General features: G+C 41.9%; 1 protein-coding gene across 8 annotated transcripts in view; it reads left to right on the plus strand.

Annotated features, from left to right (window-relative positions):
* NUMB (NUMB endocytic adaptor protein) overlaps positions 1-22,410 on the plus strand; it is a 77,891-nt gene that overhangs the window by 27,975 nt on the left and 27,506 nt on the right. For 6 of the 8 annotated variants that reach the window (XM_039331955.1, XM_039332451.1, XM_039332362.1 and 3 more), the window contains one exon: positions 22,045-22,187. In XM_039331955.1, coding sequence (XP_039187889.1) covers positions 22,062-22,187 — 126 coding nt within the window. In that variant the 5' untranslated portion in view covers positions 22,045-22,061. Of the gene's footprint in view, positions 1-11,948; positions 11,972-14,694; positions 14,717-22,044; positions 22,188-22,410 lie in introns of those variants that run through there. The other 2 variants (XM_039332195.1, XM_039332276.1) reach the window with 2 other exon arrangements.

The following is a 22,410-nucleotide window of genomic DNA, read 5'->3' on the forward strand; positions in this document are numbered from 1 at the left end:
TGAAAACAGCACTCATTTGTAAAATCCTGAACCATTTGTGGCAGCAAGATGTATTTTAAATATTTGTGACTACAGAAACTTGTGATAAAATTATGATTTAAGGATGAGCCCATCCTCCTTTTTGTATCTACATGTATCTATATTTCCTTGGCCTCTGTCAGACTTTTGATCAGGTTTAGCAATAAACTTTGATTCCCCAAATACTAAACCTGGTATTCAGGAACTTGCTTAATGCAGAAACCACAGATGTGATGTAAGTAGTTTAGTTTCTTTATTGCAGAAAAAAATGAAGTGCGTTCCCTCAGCCACCCATATATTGCTCCAGAATTTAAATTCTAGATTTTGTTTCCTAATCTCTTTTTGAGTTAGTTGTTCTGTCCATTCTCAAAATTAGAAGACATTTGCTCATCGATTATGTAACATTCTGGAAGCTGCCAGTTCTACTATCACCAGTTTAATAGCCAGTCCCTCAGACTGTCAGGTCCAAATTATTTCCAGACGTTTTTGGGTGGGAAAATGTCAGGATTTTGGGGACCTCATAAAGATACAATAAGTGTATCTTGGAATATATTTAGTCCTGTTTATGGTACTTGTATGTTTTTATGAATTATTAACTTCGTGTCAATAACAAATCTTTTGAGAAGCTAGATGTCTAATCCTCGGGGTGTTGAACTGAAACATGTTAATTTAAGTTCAGACTTTAGAATAATAGAATCATAGGGCTGAAATGTCAGAAGTTTCAGTTATTGATTACAGTGAAATGTATGAAACCAAGTTATCCTTAATTCCATAAGAAATGTTGGAGAATAATTATTTCTACTTTTTTTATTTAGCTATCTTGATATTTGATGACATTTCTACAGGAAGAATTGGAGTATAGCAGATAGAAAATGATTTTGTTTGTAGAAGAGAACAATACTGTATTCCTTGAAGATACCTACAACTTCTGTTTGAATTGCACTCTTTATTAAGAAATAATTCAGACAATAATAATTGTCACTGTTTAGCTTTTCTAAGTATTAAAAATCAGGACGTGATTCTAAAACAATTTTAAGTTTTGAGACATTAATAACCTTTCTTTAGAAATCTGGTAAAACTATTGCCTTTTGATTTAATTTAGTGCAGTATATTTTGACATGGTATGGAAAATATTTGGAAAAAGACACTGTAGAGCTAAAAACATTGATAGAAATGTAGAAATTGATCCATTTGATTTGGAGGATCAGTAGTTCATTTTATATTGTCAAAATAAATTTAAATATCAGTTTTAAAAATATAAAAGCTGGACTTTGGGGCAAGCCTATAATTCTGAAATAACTCCTTAATTTTTTAAAAATTGCTTAAAATGTGCACATATCAAAATTAATCAGAAGCTTCAATATTTGTCTCTGAAACTGTGAAGTAGAATGCAACCTTGGCCAGCTTACCCTAATATCTTCCTAATATGCTAAAAGCTATTAAGTTAAAAAAGACTGGCTTCTCTACACCGGTTGTTCCTATGGATGACTTCTGACAGGCCCGTGGTAGGAGGAGGTTCAACCCTTCTCCAGCAGGATGGCTGTAGAGTCCAATGAATGGATGGGTTCTATGACAGCCTTCCTGCCCGGCAGACTGGGTAAAAACTTTGGCCACACCCCTTCCTTTGGGCGTGATCCCAGTTTTGACTCAGTCTCGAAGCCTGGTAGAAGTGCGAGAAGCAGCTCTCAGAAAACAAAAGGAATTTCACTCCAAAATAAGAGAAATCATTCCCTCTTCCTTCCAAGTTTGAAAGCAAGTTCTCCGCTAAGCTGATAGAATCTTGAGGTGCAGCCAGGATCGCCGGAGTGGTGAGAGGGGCATCAGGGCGGCTAGCAGGGGAGGTTTGAACCGGGGCCGGATCGCCCGATATCCGGCCCACCGAGCAGCCGTTTGCCGCGGGGACCTACCCGGTCCGCCAAACAGCTGAGTGGCCGACTGCGCTCGGCCGACCAAGCAGAGACGCCGCTCGGCGCTAAACAGCTGAGCGGCGCGGGAAGCAGCAAACCGCGCCGCCGCTCGGCATCGATCAGCTGAGCGGCGCGAGAAGCGCGCCCTGAACAGAGCAGAGCTCTGGCGCCGTTTCTTTCTCCTCAGCGGAGAGGCGCAGCCACCTTAAGGCCAAAGGAACTTTCCTGTTGCCGAACTTAGAGCTCCGCCATTGAGCCTCGTGGCTTCCCGGGCTACCATTGGGAGGCGGGGCTTCCTCCAATTCGCCATTTTGAACAAGCGGATCAACCCGCGGTTTTCCTTTGTGGGTGGGGCTACCATCCGGATTCCTTTCCCCTGCAGATAAAGAAGGGATTCTTTATAAGATTGCCTGAGGTTACCTCCACACATTGGGGCAAGAGGAAGGAAGAGGAAAGAAGGAAGAGAGCTACCATCAGCTCCGATTGTGGTCTGCTGCCACAGCCACAGACTGGGGGAGAGGGAGATATTAAATGCATTTGTCTGGACGTAGGTGAGGAGGTGAGGAGGAATAATTTCTCTAACTGTTCCTAGAGTGACCTTTAGTCACTGCCTTGCAGGAACTCCTGTCCGAAGAATCCTGTCTGTCCGGCCATTGTTTGTATAGGCAGAGGAGGGCAACAGCCCCAAGCATCTGCATCTGATCTGCGTATTTGATCCCCCCACTCCAGACATTGCCTACTCGGGGTGCCTGGCGCAATGGCAGACAATGTCTCGTATTCAGTCACTGAGGTCCCTCAATTGTCCCCCCCACAGCAACAACCAAAACGCAGATCCTCTGAAACAGAGGTGGGGGGGAAGAAGAAGGCTAAAACAAAGCACATTGTTCAGAAGGGACAATCTAAAACGGCTGAGCGAGAGGCCTTGAGGAGACATTTGGCTTTAGAACGACAAATTAGCAGGGCGCAGAGAAATTCCAATGGGACAAGCGTGGTTTCCCCTGTCCCAGTGGTGGCGCCCAACTCGGAACCTACCGCCCAGGAGGTTCTCAAAACTTGGTCTCTTCCTGGGGAAACTGAACAGTTAGATTCCTCCAATCTCTCCTCACCAGCTTCTTCACCCGACCATACTCCAGTGCGCCACTCCAGCGACAAAGCGCAGGAGAACATATGGTCGGCACAATTTCAGGCATTCATGCAGGATGCCTTTTCCCAGTTCATGGCTTCCAAGGGGCAAGTGGCCCTTTATACACCCCATAAGGGACGAACTAAGCCGCCCCCTACCAACATTTCTGAGACTTCCTCTCAAATAGGAGAGAGTTACTCATTAGACCTCGATATGTCAGACATGCCCCTCTCGGAGGATGAGGAGACCGCACCTGAGCAGGCGACAAGCTCTGGCCTCTTTAACCCAGCACTCCTAAAATCACTACTGGTAAAGGCAGTCTCCACGGTCAGTCTCACATCAGTACAGGAGGAGAAGCCCTCTACAAGCAAGGAGGCCAACCCTCTATTTGCAAAAAAGGTTCCACAGGATAAGTACATCCCATGTCCGGAGGTCTTCATGACCACGGTAGAAGAACAATGGTCCTCACTTGCAAGCCCACCGGTACCCAATAGTGTGGAAAAGAAGCTTTTCAACCTCTCTCCCTCTTTCTCGAACATGTTAGAGGTCCCCACGGTAGATAACCCTCTGATCTCATTATTTTCTACCTCCGCAATTCCAGGGGACATGGCGGAGGCCTTGAAACCTGAGGAAAAGAAATTTGAACAGTCCCTCCGTCGTTCCCACATGGCCGCAGCCTGGGCGGCCAGAGCAGCCACTTCATCATCATTCTTCGCGAGGGCCTGCATCATGTGGTTGAGGGAACTGCAAAGCACGGTGCCTCCAGATCAGGTCAGAGTACACCAGACATTGGCCAAGCTCCTCGCGGCCTCTCAGTTCATGGCGGACGCTTCGCTGTATGCAACAAAGTACGCGGCAAGATCCATTGCAGCCACAGTGGCCTCACGTAGACTACTGTGGCTCAAAAATTGGAAGACAGACCTGAGGTCCAAATGGCGTCTCTCGACGTCCAAATACAGCGGGGCATCCCTATTTGGATCCATCCTGGACCCGCATGTCAGTGAAGGCAGAGACAAGAGGAAGATCTTAGTGCACCCATCAAAGAAGCTTGATAGGAGAAGCAGCCAAGACTTCCGGAGACAGGGATCCCGTCCAGGGAGCCCCTGGGAATGGAGGCAGCCCTTTCGGTCAGGGCAATCCTGGGACTGGCCCAGAGGCTCGCAATCCTTCTACCCGAGACAGGATCGACCCCAGGATCGCCAAAGCACAGGAGCCAGGGGCCAGTTCCAGTCCAGACGTCCATATAGGGGATCGGGGGGCAGATCCTTTAAGCGTACCAAGTGATGCCAAAGGGGACAGTCCCATCGGGGGTCGGTTAGGAAATTTCATCGAGGTCTGGGAGCAGACCACTACCGACGCCTGGGTCTTGGAGACGGTCAGACATGGTCTGACCTTAGACTTTTGTTCTCCCCCACCAAACCGGTTCATCAGATGTCCCATCTCCAGAAAGGTACACAAGGCAAGGTTGTTAACTTTGGCCATAGCTCACCTCCTGTCAATCCAAGCCATAGAGAGGGTACCAAAGGGAGAGGAAGGAAGAGGATTCTATTCCATCCTCTTCGTTATCCCGAAGTCATCAGGAGGATGGAGAGCAATACTGGACCTGAAGGGCCTGAATTATTACATAAAATACAGGAGGTTCAAGATGCACTCCTTGAAATCCATCCTAGCCAGCGTCAGGGAAGACGACCTACTATCCTCAATAGACCTGACAGTGGCGTACCTACACATTCCCATTCATCCCAGTTACCGGAAATTCCTCAGGTTCACCTACGCGGGCCGACATTACCAATACAGGGCCCTACCCTTCGGGCTATCCTCAGCGCCAAGGGTATTCACCAAAATCCTAGCTGTGATAGCGGCCCATCTCAGGATGATGCCGGTTCGCGTACAGTTTTATCTGGACGACATCTTGATCCAGTCCAGATCCCAGGAACAAGCAAAAGCAGATCTCAAGACCACAATTCGAACCCTACAGGAGCATGGATTCTCGGTCAATCTGGCCAAGAGTCATCTCACTCCCTCAAGGAGACTGCAACACCTAGGCGCAGTAATAGACTCGTCACAGTGCAGGGTATACCTTTCCCAGGAACGACGAATCAGCATATCCAAGCTAATTCACCAAATTCAGAGAATCAGGAGAGCGCCCTTGATACAGCTCTCGAAACTCCTGGGAAAGATGATATCTTGCATGGGCATTATACCATGGGCAAGGCTCCACTCGAGGGAGTTGCAGTGGTTCCTCCTACCCTACCAGAGGAGGAATCTCAGCACCTCCAACAGGAGGGTCTTGGTACCAGCACAGGTGATGAGATCACTGAAATGGTGGATATCCCCCAAGACACTCAAGGGGAGTGCATTCAAAGAGCCGGACAGGGTCATGCTCACGACAGACGCGAGCCTGTTCGGATGGGGAGCCCACTTGGGAAGCCAGATGGCACAGGGCCAGTGGGTCCAGAAGGACCTTTCACACAGCATCAATTGGCTAGAGCTCCGGGCCATCCACCTGGCTCTACGTCATTTCTCAGACCTAGTAACAAGGAGGCACGTCCTCGTGTTAACAGACAATGTAGCGGCCAAGGCCCATGTAAACAAGGAAGGGGGAATGCGATCAGTGGAACTAATGAGGGAGGCATTAGATCTGGCTCGATGGGCAGAAACCAATGTGAGCTCTATCAGAGCAGAACACATATCGGGGGAGGCAAACACCCAGGCAGACTCCCTGAGCAGAGCCAAGGTGGATCAGTCGGAATGGCGCCTGGATCCGGCTCTGTTCGAGGAGATCTCCCGGAGATTCGGACAACCGCATCTGGATCTATTTGCCAACCACAAGAACACTCAACTTCCCAGGTTCTTCTCCAGATTCCCATCTCCGGGATCGGAGGGAACGGATGCCCTCAGGTGTCGGTGGCCGGCACATCTCCTGTACGCCTTTCCTCCGTTGCCTTTGATACCGGCGACCATATGCAAGCTGATCCGGGAGAGTGCAGAGATAGTCTGCGTTGCCCCGCATTGGCCACGGCGTCCGTGGTTTGCCGACCTCGTGGACCTTTCGATATCACCCCCGTGGAGGATTCCCCCGGACAGAGTAACACTCAGCCAGGGCAAGCTTGTACACCCAGACCCCCAGTGGCTACAACTAGCCGTCTGGCACTTGAGCGGCAAAGTTTAGCCAAGCAATCTTACTCGGCAGGGGTGATATCAATCATACAAGCTTCACGGCGAGCGTCCACAAACAGGATTTACAATGCCACATGGAAGGGCTTTTGTAGGTGGTGCGTTTCTCTGCACCTAGATCCAGCTGCAACATCTATCCCCAACATTCTAGATTATCTCTTGGAGGGTCTTAATAAGGGCCTCTCAGTCAACACTATCCGCAGACAGATATCGGCTCTCTCAACTGTACTCTCCTGCGACAACCTGACATCCCTAGCGCAACATCCAGCGATTAGCGCCTTTTTAAAAGGGGCAACCAACACAAAACCTCCAGTCATACACAGGTATCCGTCTTGGAACTTGCCTAAAGTCCTTCTAGCCTTGACATCAGCCCCCTTTGAACCTCTGGAATCATGTTCCCTCCATCACCTATCGCTGAAGGTAGCCTTCCTCGTGGCAATTACTTCAGCAAGGAGAATTTCAGAGCTAGCAGCACTGTCAGTAAGAAAGGATCTGTGTACCTTCTTCAAGGACAAGGTCGTTCTTAGACCAGATCCGGTCTTCATTCCGAAGGTAAACAGCATCTTTCACAGATCTCAGGAACTGACCCTTCCTGATTTCTGTCCAAAACCCAGACATAGGTTAGAGCATAAATGGCACAAGCTGGACGTGCGCAGAGCGCTGTGTTTCTACGTGAAACGCACCGCGACCTTCCGCAAGACAGAGGCATTATTTGTTTCCTTTCAGTCATCAACTATGGGAAAGAAAGTGTCTTCTTCCACCATAGGTAGGTGGATCAGAGCCTGCATAGCCCAGGCCTATGCCTCGCAGGAACTACCAGTACCCGCAAATGTGACTGCCCATTCAACACGGAGCACAGCCACATCTGCGGCATGGCTAACACAGGCACCGGTAGAAGAAATTTGCAAAGCAGCAACCTGGTCTTCACCGTCTGTCTTCATTCGGCATTACCGTTTAGACTCCCTTGCCGCATCAGACGCGGCCTTTGGTAGAAGAGTGCTACAGCAAGTCGTATCTGCTCAGAATTCGGTAGCCTAGACATTCCCTCCCAGGGGGACATGAGGGCTTTGGTATGTCCCATCCATTGGACTCTACAGCCATCCTGCTGGAGAAGGGCGTTGTCTTACCTGAACGCCTTTTCTCAGCAGGATGATGTAGAGTCCAAGCCCACCCAGGGGTTAGGTCTAGGCAGGTATATAATAAAGAGCTGCAATATTAATTCCAACAAAGTTTCTCGCCTAAGTCAAAACTGGGGTCACGCCCAAAGGAAGGGGTGTGGCCAAAGTTTTTACCCAGTCTGCCGGGCAGGAAGGCTGTCATAGAACCCATCCATTCATTGGACTCTACATCATCCTGCTGAGAAAAGGCGTTCAGGTAAGACAACGCCCCTTCTGCTCCTGTTGGTCTTTCAGAAGCATATGATACTATCATCCTTAGAATCTTACCAAACTGCAAAGGTTAAAGGTTGGATGCATTGTTCTTAAGTCCAATTTTTTCCTGAACGGGCAGTTTCAATGTAGTTAGGGTTAGGGGTTGGATGCCCTGTTCTTAAGTGGTTTTCTTCCTGAACAGTCAATTTCAATAGGTGGAGAAGGGAAAGAGGATGAATCCCAGGATTCTCCACTGTGGAATATCTCATAGCTCAGTGTTTTCTTTTCTCCTTTTTGGTATCTACATCAAAGTGTTGGGTGAGATCATTTATTACCATTGAGGCCGGTATCATCAATGCATCGATACTCAACTCTGTATATTGACTTGGGGGTGAACAAGAAACATAATAAATGCCCTGCCCTGTTGTCTGAAGGCTAGATAAAAACGAACAGGTTAGCCTCAATATCAGCAAGACAGAATGGTTGGAAGAGTAATAAACTTCTCTTTCCGACAACTACTCTCAGAGCTGAACTGGTGATCATTTTGCCTCTGAGTGTAATACAAGGTGGTGGTTATCACTTTTAAAGGCTTTCATGGATCCCTTCAAATGTCCTTTTCCCAATGGGTTCTGCCTATCCGGAAGAGACATCTCTCTTTAGGATCCTTCTATTAATTCAATTAAATTCAATTAATATTCAGTTAAATATGAGCAAACAGTGTGTGGCGGCAGCCAAAAAAGCCAATGCAATCCTAAGTTGCATTAACAGAGGGATTCAATCAAGATCATGTGAGGTACTAATACCACTCTATAAAGCCTTAGTAAGACCACACCTAGAATACCGCATCCAGTTTTGGTCTCCACACTATAAAAAAGATGTTGAAACTTTAGAAAAAGTTCAGAGAAGAGCAACAAAGATGATTAGGGAACTGGAAACTCCCATATGAAGAATGGTTACAGGAACTGTAAAGTGAAGAGAAGGAGCAGGGGAGATATGATAGCAGTGGTCCAATATTTGAGGGGCTGTCACAGAGAGGAGGGGGTCAACTTATTTTCCAAAGGATCTGAAGGCCAGGCAAGGAATAATGGATGGAAACTGAACAAGGTGAGATTCAACCTAGAAATAAGGAGAAATTTTCTGACAGTGAGAACAATCAACCAATGGAACAGACTGCCTTCACATGTTGTTGGTGCTTCATCACTGGAGGCGGTCAAGAGACTGGACTGCCATCCATCAGAAATGGTGTAGGGTCTCCTGCTTGGGCGGGGGATTGGACTAGATGACCTACAAGATCCCTTCCAACTGTTGTGTTCTATTCTATTCTATTCTATTCTATTCTATTCTATTCTATTCTATTCTATTCTATTCTATTCTATTCTATTCTATTCTATTCTATTCATCTGCAGAGTCCAGCAAGTAGAGCTTTTTCTGTTGTTTCCCCTCTCTCGAGCATCATTTCCCCATTTGTTTTTATATGAGCTTTCAAAAAGCTACTCAAGAGACCTGGCTGTTTTGGGTGTGCCTTTGGGACTCTCTATGGGGTCTTGTTCTTCTGTGCAGAAGAGAATTGTGGGTGAAATGTGACTAAAAGTCCCTGGATATTTTGGATCATATATTTATTTTTAATCTGGTTATCATATTAGTTATGCATATTGGTTAGAATCTACTATAATTGGAGTCATTTGGAAGTCCTGAAAATAAATATATAAATAAAATTTAAAAATGGTTCTTGCTATTTTTCATAATATATTGCTTAGAACAATATTTTATAGAAAGATGAAAAGTTGTCTGAAATCCATAGTATGTGGTTTCTATTGCAATGTGTAGCTATGATTATAGTTTCAACATAATTTGTTTTCTGTTTTAAATATATATTTAAAGCATTTGAAGAATAAAATAATACATAAATAAAAAAATGAGAAAACACTTGTATGGAAAATAAAGTATCAGTAAACAAATATAATTTACTATTATTATAAAACAGAATTCATTATTTCATTGATTAAATAATTGAATATATAAAACTAAAATAATTATATCTTGAGAAATCCCACAACTCTAAACTGTTTATATTGATGCCACCACTATTTATCATTTTTGACTACAAAATATAAAATTTAAACAATAATAAACAAGTTTTAATTAAATTTTAATTAAACAATTAAAATTCTCAGTATAAGCACTATTAAGGTATAAATCCTTTCCCATTGTATCTGGCAGTGGTGAATCAAATAATTATAAACATTGAAATTGCTTCTGCTTCATTGACTATGCTAAAGCCTTTGATTGTGTGGATCACAACAAATTGTGGCAAGTTCTTAAAGAGATGGGAATACCAGACCATCTTATTTGTCTCTTGAGAAACCTATATGCGGGTCAAGAAGCAACAGTGAAAACTGGACACAAAACCACTGATTGGTTCAAAATTGGAAAAGGAGTCCGGCAAGGCTGTATACTGTCGCCCTGCCTATTTAACTTATATGCAGAGCACATCATGAGAAAGGCAGGGCTAGATGAATCAAAAGTTGGAATTAAGATTGCCGGGAGAAATATCAACAACCTAAGATATGCAGATGATACCACTCTAATGGCAGAAAGTGAAGAGGAACTAAAGAGCCTCTTGATGCGGGTGAAGAAGGAGAGTGCAAAAGTTGGCTTGAAACTCAACATTAAGAAAACCAAAATCATGGCATCCGGCCCTCTCAATTCCTGGCAAATAGATGGGGAAGAAATGGAGGTAGTGACAGATTTTATTTTTCTGGGCTCAAAGATCACCTCAGATGGGGACTGCAGCCAAGAAATTAAAAGACGCTTGCTCCTGGGGAGGAAAGCTATGGCAAATCTAGACAGCATACTAAAAAGCAGAGACATCACCCTGCCAACAAAAGTGCGTATAGTCCAGGCCATGGTTTTCCCAGTTGCAGTGTATGGCTGTGAAAGTTGGACCATAAGAAAGGCTGAGCGCAAAAGAATTGAGGCCTTTGAACTGTGGTGCTGGAGAAGACTCCTGCGAGTCCCTTGGACTGCAAGGCGTTCAAAACGGTCAGTCCTAGAAGAGATCAACCCCGACTGCTCTTTAGAAGGCCAGATCCTGAAGTGGAAACTCAAATACTTTGGCCACCTAATGAGAAGGAAGGACTCACTGGAGAAGGGCCTAATGCTGGGAAAGATTGAGGGCAATAGAAGAAGGGGATGACAGAGAATGAGATGGCTGGATGGAGTCACTGAAGCAGTAGGTGTGAACTTAAATGGACTCCAGAAAATGGTAGACCTGGAGGAACTTTGTCCATGGGGTCGCGATGGGTCGGACACGACTTCGCAATTAACAACAATAACAACAACAACAACAACAATTGTCTTTACATCAAATATTTCCCGCTTAGCACAGTGCAGGCTATTTATGTTTCTTCCTCCAATTTTAAAACCACACTCATCTTCTTTTAATCCATATTCCCTCAATATATATTCTGCATGTAGTGGGGAAGTGCACAGTATACATTTTATACAGTAGCAACCCCCAATCTTTTGGGCACCAGGGACTGGTTCCATGGAGAGAGGTTTTTCCACCTTTCTATAATCAATGAAGCACATGACTTTTTTTTTTTTTAGATTCTTTGGTCTTCTCAATTATCCAGCACATATCAGCAATAATGTATCTTGACCCTTGACCCTTTATAAAGCCTTAAACATCTGGCATTTCTTTTTCCATATAGATTTTTAATCTGCATTGGATGATCCTAAACATTATTTTGCTAGCGTGTGAAATTAAGGATATTGCATGATACTTTGCACACTCTATTATAAAACCTTTGGTTAGGGATATGTAGACTGACCTCTTCCACTTTGTCTGCCACTGCCATTTTCCATATTTACTGGCATAGTTTGGTTAGAACCTTTATTGAATCTTGTTTGACTTGCCCATATTTCTATAGCTATTCCTTCAATTCTGAGAATTGCTGCTATGTGATATGATAAATCTATTTACCCTGAAAATATATCTGATTGCAGTATATAAATTATTTGCTTCAACATCTGAGATTTGGGGAGTGTTTCTCTTTATGTTACAATTATATTATCACTTTTAGAGTATAGACAGCTTCCAGTATGAAGATTGTGATATAAATATTTACCAGTATTGCATCCTTCCTGTGTTGTAAACTTCCTGTTATCAGTTCATGTAAGATTTTCCAGATGAGAACTCTTTAGAAATGAGTTGAAACATCCCGTTTAGCAAGTAGTGTTAATGATAACGGTCTACTGTATTGAAGAACAATTTATTTTTGAATGCTTGAGATTATTTGGATGCTGAAGAATAACTTACTGATTTGATAAAAAATGATATGCCTTCAAATCATATTGGTCTTTTCCCCTGATATGTAAGTTATAGTTTTCTCAGTTGTAATCATATATTTCTGTTGTTCTAAAAAAACGACATAGTGCAGTCACTGTTTTATTTGATATTAGGATATGTTTGTAGTTAAAACATTAGATTGAATAGGTTGCTAAAATGAATGATGTTGGGAGCTGCAGTTGCTTGAGAAAAATATTAATTTGCTGAAATATATTAATTAAACTGTACAGGGGTGTGATAATTGGTCCTCCTGGTATTGCTTGAAAAATATTAACTTGCCCAAATGTATTAATTAAACTGTACAGTGGTGTAATAATTGTGGTCCTCCTGGTATTGCTGTATTATTCTCAGCATCCTAGCAGAAGACAGTATTGAATGCCCATATGCAATAAGATGGAATTGCTTTAGATTTAATTTTTGAAACCATTTTGGTATAATGGTGCTGGGAATCCAAAGTTTAAATATCAATGAGCTATCTTCCAATACCTACAGAGAAGAATTTAATAAACAGGAGCATATAGAATGTGAATTGTTTTTTGTTAGGTTCACATGGTATCATCAATTCAAGATTTATGCTAGAATGTTTATTTTAGAAAATAAGTAGAACTGTGTATAGACTGTTTCAATACAAATGAGATTTCTAGCCTATATTTTCTCAAGAGATACTCTTGAATAAGACACAGACTTGATTCAGCATAATGAATGATTTAATTATGGTTTATTAAACCACTATTGGTTGCTTTTCAAAATCATCTAATGCTTAAGAATCCTTAGATTGGAGACTGTATAGAAATGTTGATAAAATAAAAAGACATAAGATTTGGTTTAGAAACCACAGTAACTAGCTTCACAGAAAATGCTAAAGAAAACAAAACATATAGATAGAAAAATGTGGATTAGACAGCATCACCACCAGATGGATTCATAGCTGTCTGACCGGCCATACTCAGCGTGTGGTCCTCAATGGAACTGCATCTACATGGAGGGAAATGTGTAGTGGGGTCTCCCAGGGCTCTGTTCTGGGCCCAGTACTCTTCAACATCTTCATCAACTATTTGGACGAGGGGATAGATGGGGAACTCATCAAATTTGCAGATGACACCAAGTTGGCAGGAATAGCCAACACTACAGAAGACAGGCTTAGGATACAGGAGGATCTGGACAGACTTGAACATTGGGTGCTATCTAACAAAATGAAATTCAGTGGTGAAAAAAGTAAGATTCTACATTTAGGCAAAAAACACCAAATGTACAGGTATAGTATAGGGGTACCCTGCTCAATAGTAGTAACTGTGAGAGGGACCTCGGAGTCCTAGTAGACAATCACCTAAATATGAGCCAGCAGTGTGCTGCAGCTGCCAAAAAGGCCAACACAGTGCTAGGCTGCATTAACAGAGGGATAGAATCAAGATCACGTGAAGTATTAATACCACTCTTTAATGCCTTGGTAAGGCCACACTTGGAATACTGCATCCAGTTTTGGTCACAACGATGTAAAAAAGATGTTGAGACTCTAGAAAGAGTACAGAGAAGAGCAACAAAGATGATTAGGGGACTGGAGGTTAAAACATATAAGGAACGGTTGCTAGAATTGGGTATGTCTAGTTTAACGAAGAGAAGGACAAGGGGGGACATGATAGCAGTGTTCCAATATCTCAGGAGCTGCCACAAAGAAGAGGGAGTCAAGCTATTCTCCAAAGCGCCTGAAGGCAGGACAAGAAGCAACAGATGGAAACTAATCAAAGAGAGAAGCAACCTAGAACTAAGGAGAAACTTCCTGGCAGTTAGAACAATTAACCAGTGGAACAACCTGCCTCCTGAAGCAGTGAATGCTCCAACACTGGATGTTTTTAAGAAGATACTGGACAGCCATTTGTCCGAAATGGTATAGAGTTACCTGCCTGAGCAGGGGGTTGGACTTGATGACTTCCAAGGTCCCTTCCAACTTCTTCTTCTTCTTCTTCTTCTTCTTCTTCTTCTTCTTCTTCTTCTTCTTCTTCTTCTTCTTCTTCTTCTTATTCTTCTTCTTCTTCTTCTTCTTCTTATTCTTCTTCTTCTTCTTCTTCTTCTTCTTCTTCTTCTTCTTCTTCTTCTTCTTCTTCTTCTTCTTCTTCTTCTTCTTCTTCTTCTTCTTCTTCTTCTTCTTCTTCTTCTTCTTCTTCTTCTTATTATTATTATTATTATTATTATTATTCTCAATCATCGCACAGTCAGCCAGATGTTCAGACTGGATTTGGTATTTTGTCTACCTATCGAGTCCTTACCCAGGACCTGGGATAGGCAGATGTGGATGTTTGATGGTATTACAGATATCGTCGCAGGATGGAAGCAGTTCCTAGTAAGGCCGCCTTTTGCAACTGACTAATAGCGAATTTGTCAATGCCAATGGTGTTCAAGTGGTGCTCCAGTTGTTTTGGGATTGCACCCAAGGAGCCTATCACTATTGATACTTCCCTTGCTTGCTTTTGCCACAGTCTTTCTATTTCTATTTGTAGGTCTTTGTATTTTGTTATCTTCTCCAGTTTTTTCTCGTCTATTCTGCTGTCTCCAGGCACTGCCATGTCCACTATCCATCATCATCATCATCATCATCATCATCATCATCATCATCATCATCATCATTATTATTGATCATTGCACAGTCAGCCAGATGTTCAGACTGGATTTGGCATTTTGCCTACCTATCGAGTCCTAACCCAGGACCTGGGATAGGCAGATGTGGATGTTTGATGGTATTACGGGTATCGTCGCAGGATGGAAGCAGTTCCTAGTAAGGCTGCCTTTTGCAATTGACTAATAGCGAATTTGTCAATGCCAATGGTGTTCAAGTGGTGCTCCAGTTGTTTTGGGATTGCACCCAAGGAGCCTATTACTATTGGTACTACCCTTGCTTGCTTTTGCCACAGTCTTTCTATTTCTATTTGTAGGTCTTTGTATTTTGTTATCTTCTCCAGTTCTTTCTTGTCTATTCTGCTGTCTCCAAGCACTGCCACATCCACTATCCAGATTTTTTGTCTTTCTTATCGATAATTGTTAAGTCTGGGGTGTTTATGTTACAGGTGCTTGTCTGTTTGAATTCTGAAGTCCCAGAGCAGTTTAATTTTATCATTTTCTATGACTTTCTCTGTTTTATGATCCCACCAGTTTTTGCTTACAGGCAAATGATATTTCTTGCAGATCTTCCGTTGTTGTTGTTGTTGTTATTATTATTATTATTATTATTATTACAATTTGTAAGGAACTAAGGATAAACAATTCCTTATTTCTATATTTTAGTTTGTCAAAGTAAGTAGTAATATTATATCTCTGGAGCTGGACATTGTTTCCATTTCTAATTAGTGATTAAATCTTTCAGCTTGCTTTCTGTTGCTTTATTATGAGAAGAATTCTGGGCTTCTGAAGGGGACAGCATACTGCAGACCAACTTAGATCATGAAGTTATATGAGTTACTCCTGAATGATATTCCTGCCCTCAAAACTTAGATCTTCACTAGTAACACTATGAAAAATGAATCAGGTAAAACAAGCAACATTGCTGATAATGTTTTCCAAAACAATTGGCAAGCACTGTACTTTCAGAATGACCAACACATTTTGAATGAACAATCCCAGGGCTATTTCAGTTTTGGTAGGGATTTATTGACTAGTTTCACAAAAGTAGACCATTTAAACATTTGTTCTATTGGCTGAATTGTATTTTTTTTTTAAGTTGGAAAATAAAAAGCTGCTAGATTAAACTGATGTAGCTAGACACTATTATCCAAATATTAATGTTGTCTCAGTACTAGGTGAAAATGCTGCAAATTGTAAATAGATATAAATATTCTGTTTGCTTTTTCTGTTGGTATTTTCTATTGAGTTGAAAAAGTTCAGAATTATGTGGATCGTGTTATAGGACATACATCTCATATTTACTATTAAATAGCAGATGTAGAAAAGAAGTGCACATCAGAGGGAAAATGACATTTCTGATAATCTTTAGTGGCAGTTTGGTTTCATCACTAATTTTAAACTGAATATTTTCTCGCCAAAGTTTAGGAAAAGTAAAATAGTTCCATGCATATACACTGTATATTGCCTGTTAAATTTAACAAATAAGCATTTGAAAAGTTATGGGGTTTGCCTCTTAGTCATGCCAACCAAGTAAGCTATACAGTTTGTAACTATATTTGTAATAAATGGGACTGAGCATTTGAATAGTACAGAAATTAAAATACTGGAATAAAGGTGATCCAGTCTTTTAAAATAATTTAAAAATTGTATCCATTTGGTCACATTTTATGTTATAATTTGAAATTATAAAGGATTATGCCCTTTCTGAATATATCTATCAAAATATGTATAGATCTTGGATTATAACTGACAAAGGCTATTTGATATGTGGAAGTGAGTAATTTCCATGTATCAAGCTACTGAATCATTCTTTCTGGATTTTAGCTGGATGCCTTAAATAGATGACAATTCTAAGCAAAGATGGAGAAGAGTTCTCATGATGAAACTAATATATTATTATGCTTCTAAATCTAGACTCCTGACATTTTGGGGACTGATGGTACATACATTAGGAATATCAAAAATATGTTAAGCATCACTACAAAAATATCTACTATGTGGGGTGTCCTACCATTTTTTTAAAATTATGTTTCCAAAGAAAGCAGTGGAGTGCAGCTACTCTGTGTGTGCTCTCCAGCCAATTTGGTACTGATCTTTGGAACCGATCAAGTTTTTCCTCTTCTTCCAAAGAAGAAGGCAGGACATCAGCAGGCTTGGAATGAGAATTGTAAAAAGTTCAGTAATTTCCAGCAGCTGCTCCAAGTGGCTCACTTCCTCTCTCCTGCTTAAAGTAGGTTTATCAATTCTATTAACCAGCAAACCTAGAGACATGTAATTACAGTACGTGGATGAGTTTATAAACCAGATTTTTAAATCTTTGTCCAGGAGTTCTCTCAGTTTCACACATTTGCAGATAAACTCCAGCAAGATGATTTATCAGTAAAAATGTGAATGTATAAAAACTCCATTTATTTGACTAAAAAGAATTTGATCTATCACTTAAAATCCTGAAATTTTGCAACCTTTTCTTCGTTTTCTTTCATTGTTGTTATTCAGTTGCTTGGTTGGTTTCATCTCTATGATTTGGTGGACAACATTTTACCAAGTTTTTTGTTCCTCAATAATTGCTTTTTTTGAAGTCTTGTAACCTTATACTTTGTACCACCAGTGATAATATCTTGCCACGTCTTCTGTGTCTATTTTTTGGTTGCTTTTAATTATTGCAAATACTATGATCTTTTTAAGTAGCTCTTGCCTACATTATATTATAGGTAGCTCTCGATTTACAACAGTTCATTTACTGACTGTTCAAAGTTACGACGGCACTGAAAAAGTGACTTATGACCATTTTTCATACTTAGCGATCATTGCAGCATCCCCAAAATTCAGATGCTTGGTAAACTGGTTCATAATTAAGATGGTTGCAGTATCCCAGGGTCACATGATTACCTTTTGTGACTTTTTGACAAGCAAGGTCAATAGGGAGGCCAGATTCACTTAACAACCGTGTTACTAACTTAACAACTGAAGTGATTCACTTAACTATGGCAACAAAGATCATAAAATGGGGCAAAATTCACTTAACAACTGTCTCGCTTAGCAACAGGAGTTTTGGGCTCAGTTCTGGTTGTAAGTTGAGAACTACCTGTATTTGTCCAAAATGTCTAAGCCTTCACTTGTTCTCATATGGTATGATGGGTGGCTCTTTTAACTTAAGTTATACACAACAGTTTCCTCTAGCACCATGCCCAGAGTTCCTAATGATTCAGTTTTTACAACCAACTGAGAAAACAATGATGTCTGTCATTGTTTGCTGTCAGTGTGATAACTCTGTATTTTAGATTTGTCATAGTCTTTCTCCCAAGTAGTGGCCATCTCTAGTTATTAACCTGCAAATCTTTGAGTCTAGGAAGGTGAAATCTGCCGTTACTTCAACTTCCCTGCCTATTTGTATTGGGCTGGCATTAGCTTTTGACATCTTAGGTTTTTTACACCCACACACACCCATCCCTTTTTCATTCTCTTCTTTTACCTTCAATAGGGGATTATTTAAGTCTTCCTTAGTTCTACACATCAGAGTGGTATCATTTTTATATCTGCAGAGGTTGATTTTCCTCCTAGTAATTTTAATTCCAAATTCTAACTGGATCCTAGACCATCATTTCTCATGTTATATTCTGCATAATACATTCTAAATAAATAAGGTGACAATGTAGGGCAGACATGTCAAACACAAGGCCCGGGGGCTGGATGCGGCCCACGAAGTGGTTTCATGTGGAAACCTGGAAACAGTGAGGAAATGGCCCCTGCTGCCTTGGCCCTGGCCCTAGCTGCGTTTCTTGCCTGTTTTTCTCCCTCCCTCATCTCAAATATTTTCCCACCACTCTGTACTTAGGAAGGAAGAAAGGAAAGAAGAAGGGGGGGGGTCTGAGGGAAGTCCTGCCTTAGTCCGGTCCTGCTGCCCTTTTACCATTCCCTTGCCCCCTCCTCCTGGCCTATCCTGGGGGGGTCTCCCATCCTATTGCTCAGGAAGCTTTGGATACAAAGCCAGGTCTCCTCCCATGGAGATGGAATGGGCCTCCCTCTGACTTTGCCCTGGTACCCATCATGAGCAACCTGGCTAAGGAGAGCAAGCACAGCAGCAGCAGCCTTGAGGAGTAGGTAAGTGCAGCTGGGTGCCCCCTTGGGGAAGTGGGGCTGGGCTTGGTGCTGCAGGTGGTCAAGGGCTAGGCTGGGCATTTGACCTCTGCTGCCCAGGGCTCCAGGCAGCCCACACCATCATCCAGCCACCCCACATGGCCTGAGAGGAACAGTGAGGCTCCTCAAGTGGACCATGCCTTGGCACTTGCCCTGATCCCACCTCCTTCTGCCAGAGACCCTCAGATCTGTCCTACTCCTGCCCAGGCCCCTTTGACACAAACGATGTAGAGCTGGCCATGCCCACCCAGTAGGCCACACCCACTCCATGCCCACCCAGTAGGCTACACCCACCCTGGCCACACCTGCCCGCCCCCCCCCGAGGGCAACCGCAATGAAATTGAGTTTGACACCCCTGATGTATGGGCTTGGCTCATTACTTTCCCCATTTTGAACCTCTTCATTGCTTTATAGTCTATTCCAGGGGTAGGCAACCTTGGCTCTTTTATGACTCGTGGGTTTCAAATCCCAGAATTCTTGAGCTATGCTGGCTCAGGAATTCTGGGAGTTGAAGTCCACGAGTCATAAAAGAGCCAAGGTTGCCTACCCCTGGTCTATTCTAACTATTCTTTGCCGCCATAAAAATTCTTCAGCAGATAAAGTGGTACGGTACATGTTTTTAAAGGCTGTACAAGTTTATTACAGTTTATATGTTTGCCTTCTTTGCAGCAATAACATACTGCTGGGTCATATCAGTTTGCAGTAGTTTAAGATTCCAAGATGTTTTTCAAAACTACTAGTATTAAGCCTATTCTCCCCTCATCTGATACTTGTGTATTTAATTTTTATTTCTAAAGTAAGGAACTTTGCAGTCGTTCTTGTAAAAAAAAAATGCTGTTAGTTTCAATAAATTTCTTCAACCTCGAGCCAGCTTCATTCATTTTGTTTTCTGAGCAGGAATGTGTATTTTTAACACATAGTGCAACACTGTGTTCTTTTCTATTGCTTCCGGTCCTTTTGGACAGATGTTCTCCTTTAATTACTGTATTCCTTTCATGGGAGTCATCCTGCCAGATTTCCATTATACCATTACCATTTGCCCTTCTGTACTAAGAAATGAAGCTCAGCTTATTTTCATGTTTCCCATATTTTGAGCATTACTGTTTGGACAGTGAAGCTTATACATTTTATGAGCCAGCATTCTTTTTGATTGTGCTTGAGTGGTTTAATAGGCTTCATTTAGCAATATTTCCATTTCTACAGGGCATAACTCTAAAGTCTTTAATTCAGAGTTTCTGTTGTTCATCAACAGGATTCAATCAAACCCCTCCTAATTAATTTTGCTTTGTCTAAAATACAGTTTTGCTATTCCATGTGAGGTTTAGCCCATCATATAATATAATGATGATAAAGTTGGAAGGGACTTTGGAGGTCATCTAGTCCAAACCCTTGCTCAGGCAGGAACCCTATACCATTTCGGACAAATGGCTGTCCAGTTTCTTCTTAAAAACTTCCAGTGTTGGTGCATTCACCGCTTCTGTGGACGCAGGTTGTTCCACTGGTTAATTGTTCTAACTGTCAGGAAGTTTCTCTCTTTGATTAGTTTCCATCTGTTGCTTCTTGTCCTGACTTCAGGTGCTTTAGAAATAGCTTGACGCCCTCTTCTTTGTGGCAGCCTCGAGATATTGGAACACTGCTATCATGTCCCCCCTCGTCCTTCTCTTTGTTAAACTAGACATACCCAATTCCAGCAACCGTTCCTTATATGTTTTAGCCTCCAGTCCCCTAATCATCTTTGTTGCTCTTCTCTTTACTCTTTCTAGAGTCTCAACATCTTTTTTACATCGTGATGACCAAAACTGGATGCAGTATTCCAAGTGTGGCCTTACCAAAGCATTGTAAAGTGGTATTAATACTTCACGTGATCTTGATTCTATCCCCCTGTTAATGCAGCCTAGCACTGTGTTGGCTTTTTTGGCAGCTGTAGCACACTGCTGGCTCATATTTAAATGATTGTCCATTAGGATTCCGAGATCCCTCTCACAGTTACTACTATTGAACAAGGTACCCCCTATACTATATATGAGCAGCCTATCAATTTTGTTCCTCAGGCAATGGTTACAGGAACCAAACCTTCCTTCCTTCCTTCCTTCCTTCCTTCCTTCCTTCCTTCCTTCCTTCCTTCCTTCCAGATAATAATAAATGATAATACTATCTAAATCCCCAGAGATTGAGCTTCCTTCCAAGATTTTATATATCTATGATAATATAGTTAATAGTTGTTATGTGCAGTATTATTTGTCCCAAAGAGTATCAGTAAGAAGGAATAATTTAGCAAATCTGAGAAGTCACTTTGAAGTTTTGTTGCATTCTTGAACCTGGTATTACAAAATACTTAAGGAGGCAATGTGTCGTATCGGCATATGTTTGTGGGTCATATCAACATATGTTTGCTTCAGGTCTGTATAGTGGGGCTGTACTTGTCTTATTATAGGACACAGTTGTGCTCTTTCTGTCCTTTATGGATTCATCATCATGTCTCCCATTCTACAATGTCTCTTTTTCTTCTTCTGAGTATGCAGAGCGAGGTTCATCCGTGGGGCTCTGAAAACTTCTTAAATTCTTGCTGCGCAGAATATCTTCTAGGTTTTTAGCTTCTAGCCCATAACTCTTACCTGCTGCATAGGCTCCTCTGTGTCTTCCTTGTAGAGCAGTGTTTCTCAACCTTGACAATTTTAAGGCATGTGGACTTCAACTCCCAGCATTGCTGGCTGTGGAATTCTGGGAGTTGAAGTCCACATGCCTTAAAATTGTCAAGGTTGAGAAACACTGTTGTAGAGAATTGTTTTCACAGTCCATTTCTCTTGTTGAGAAATTGCTTTCACTCTCCATTTCTCTTTTTTCCTTGAACTGACAAATCCTTGCCTTTTTCATCAAATGTGGTTGCTCTCTGCTGGAGGGCTTTGACATTTTTTTCAAAGACATTTGCAAGCTCACATTTGCTGAACATAAACCTGGGATTGATTTTAGGAAGGAAGAAAAACATGCCACAAGGAGAGCAGTTCATAATTGTACATTGTGTTAATTGGCCCTCACTTTTGTCTTTTTAGAGCAACACAAGTAGGAAGATTTTTATTTCTTTCTGTTCCTTTCTCTGTTATATTAGCCAGGATTCTTGATGTACAAGGAAAAATTGTTGGGGGCTCCCCTGATGGTTAAGTAAATTCCTGTTAGCTTCCCCTCTTCTCTTGCTTATATTGTGAGTATTTAAGTAAGCTTATTCATTGGACTGGTTTGTATCAGATTTTTATTTGTAAATTATGCTATCTTTAACTTTTTCGTTCAAAAATAATGGAGAAATATACAATACACTCAATTGTTCTTTTTTTTTCTTTTTCTTTCTTGTAGGGCACAAAAATTGAGCAATGAATAAATTACGGCAGAGCTTCAGGAGAAAGAAAGATGTCTACGTTCCTGAAGCCAGTAGGCCACACCAATGGCAGACAGATGAAGAAGGGGTTCGAACTGGGAAATGCAGCTTCCCGGTTAAGGTAAATTAAGGATCTCTGCTGTCAGTCACCCCCAGTTTCCTAGAGCAACTGTTGCTTTTTCTTTTCTTTTATGAACTGTAAAATGGCAGAGAGTAAACTGAGGGGCGAAGAGAAGAGGCAAGTGTGGAACAAATTTGTGAAGGTGTCTGTATTTATGTGTGCATGTGTGTGAGAATAAGTGTAAATATATAAGAACAATACATAAGAATAAATGGATGGGTGC

This window comes from Crotalus tigris, unplaced genomic scaffold (assembly GCF_016545835.1).
Source record: "Crotalus tigris isolate CLP2741 ecotype Arizona unplaced genomic scaffold, ASM1654583v1 scf7180000017545.3456711, whole genome shotgun sequence".
In the NCBI taxonomy this organism is placed as follows: Eukaryota; Metazoa; Chordata; class Lepidosauria; order Squamata; family Viperidae; genus Crotalus; species Crotalus tigris.